We start from the raw sequence: 2,575 nt of genomic DNA on the forward strand, positions 1-2,575 counted from the left end.
TCTCAGACGGAGACCTCGGAGCAGAATGGCTGCAGTCACAGAGCTCTGGTTCCTGCTGTTTGCTCTCATCAACAACATTCATGCACAAGAACTCATCAGCATCAAGAAGGAACAGGACTCTTACACCTTCGAGCTCCCCGAGGAGGCCGACTCCTGCCTGATCTCCAGGTCTGTTGGTGAGGAGAAGCTCGTCCTGTGGAACACCTCTGACCTCTGGTCCCACAACTCCACAGCACCTGAAGACCTGAAACAACGACTCTCAGTCATCAGCACAAACAATATCTCTTCTTACAAGATCCACAACCTGACCCACTCAGACTCCGGCCCGTACCGAGAGGAGTGTTGGAACGACGGCAGAGTCACACATGACAAGAACAGCTCTGTCATCGTCTGCAGGAGAGTGGTTCATGGAAGAGGTTTTGGAGTGACAGCTGGGGGAACAGAGGTTCTGCCATGTGAGGGAGCGGCTGACAATCTGAACGTCCTGTGGCTCAGACGTGACTTTGGATTTAAACAGGAAATATGGAGCAGAGTTTTTGGGGACAATGAGACATCAGTGATGGACGATGTTGGAGGAAGATACCAACTGAATAAAGACACATCAGCTCTTCACGTGTTTAATTTCACAACAACAGCCAAGACAGAGTTCAGCTGTCTGCTGATGGAGCAGCAGCAGTGTGTCAGCAGTGACTCTGTAGAGTTAGAGGTGTTCACAGAGATGATCTATCGCTCAGTGGGAGAGACGGCCGTGTTACCGTGCGCTCTCACTGATTTCAGTGATGACCAGCCCCCACGCTGGGCGGTAAGTACCCTAAAACAACCAAACCAGACTGTGGACCAAAACTACTCTCTGGTGGTTTCATCACTGACGTTAAACCACTCAGGTGAGTACGTCTGTAAAACTCCTGTCAGTGAGAAACAGTACTGGCTGCTGGTGTGTCCTAACTTTGGTCCTCCTGATGTAGAGCTCTTCTCAGAGGGAGAAAACGTCACTCTCAGATGCAAAGATCAGGAAAGGGGGCGGTGGCATTTTTGGTTCATTAAGTCGAACCAAGCAGAAGGCAGAGTTGTTGATGTATGGCCTTTATGGGGGACGAGCGGAATACGCAACAGTGGTGCTGGTACTTTGGTTATCTCTAATGTCTCACTGAGAGACACAGGAGAGTATTGGTGTGCAGTTTGGGGTAAACCTTTTCAATGTCGGTCATCAAGCAAAACAGTGTTAAAGTACAAAGATCCGTTTGGGGTTCACTCCACCTTCTACAAAGTGAGATGGTCAGTGCTCAGCCTTCTGCTGCTGACGCTCTGTGTCATCGTGGTCGCTGTGAACCGGAGGACCAGGACCAGCTATCACTGAAATTACCTAAAACACAGTTTTTCATATTTAAAAACTGGCAAATCAGTGACGACATAAGAATGATGTTTCAAGATGCTGAAATAGAACGAGTTCATGAAAATCAAATGTCAGGATAAAGCTGGAAAAAAACATGCAAAGCACATGTGTGTCTGTCACAGGGCTCACAGGTGGAACGGTTGTCACAGTGAATTAAAATGTGTAAAGTCTGGTTAACAATGAAAACTTATTTAAAAAAAAAAAGATTTAAAATGTGGTTAATAAATATAGAGCTGGAATATGGTTTAATTTGAATGAAATTTCAGAAAACTTCTGAATTTTGTGTTTGTTTTTACACTTTGTTTTGTTAATAGTTATGTTTAGTTGAAAATGAGTTCCTCATGAGAATATATTAAGTAGTAAAATCAGCTGAAGCTTCAGCCTGAAATTTTTCTGGATGATACTTTTTGTTTTATTTTAAATGTTATACCTTGATGTTTAGAGACAGAGAGAAAAATAAGAATAGTGAGAGACAAAGTTTCTCAGGTCAGAAGTCGACCTTTGACCTGACAGCGTGCAGATATATCTGTATATATTGTACATATTGTGTGTGTATTTTCTTTGTGCTGTTGTGGGTCCGTGTGGCTTCAGGGATCAGAGTTTTGGGCTGCAGCCTGACACACAGCAGGGGGCGCTCTGCTCTCTCACACTGTTGTTCATCATCTTTAACATTTCAGTTCTTCACCTGTGAACGCTGCTCTCACCTCAGCTTTTCTTTTGGATCATGTCACTGACTTTATCTTGTTGTATTGAACTGATATTTGATTTGAAATCAGATGATGATGTGATTCTTTTTTTTATTTTGAAGGAGTTTGAGTTATCTTTCATGACATCATTTTTATGTGATTGTTATTATACTCTATATCTATATCAGCCAGTAATCAATTGTCTCTATAATAAAGCTGAAACAGAAGCAATCAAAGTTGGTCTCCAGTTTTTACTGTTTGGATTGTGATTTCTGGTTTTAATGATAATAAGCAACAAATCTGTTGTTAATTGAATGAATGAATCTTTATTTCAAACATATGAAACAAGCAAACAAACAAAAACACAGACAAAAGCAAACGAGCCTTACGGCCGACTGCAATGAAGTTACAAAACCTGTATTCCAGTCTCAGTAAACAAATACTTAAACTGCTAAAACTTCAATATCACATGTTCCAAAAACAGTAGAAATAAGTA

At 42.1% G+C, this 2,575-nt stretch overlaps 1 protein-coding gene across 1 annotated transcript; it reads left to right on the forward strand.

The window, feature by feature from the left end:
* Nucleotides 1-2,264, forward strand: LOC148185550 (uncharacterized). Its single transcript, XM_088074283.1, has one exon. The coding sequence runs from the start codon at nucleotides 26-28 to the stop codon at nucleotides 1,355-1,357; it is 1,332 nt and encodes a 443-aa protein (XP_087930409.1). The 5' UTR covers nucleotides 1-25; the 3' UTR covers nucleotides 1,358-2,264.
* Nucleotides 2,265-2,575: the final 311 nt, after the last annotated feature.

The sequence above is a fragment of the Plectropomus leopardus genome, chromosome 24, assembly GCF_026936395.1.
Source record: "Plectropomus leopardus strain MGB_pleo_1.0 chromosome 24, ASM2693639v1, whole genome shotgun sequence".
Taxonomy (NCBI): Eukaryota; Metazoa; Chordata; class Actinopteri; order Perciformes; family Serranidae; genus Plectropomus; species Plectropomus leopardus.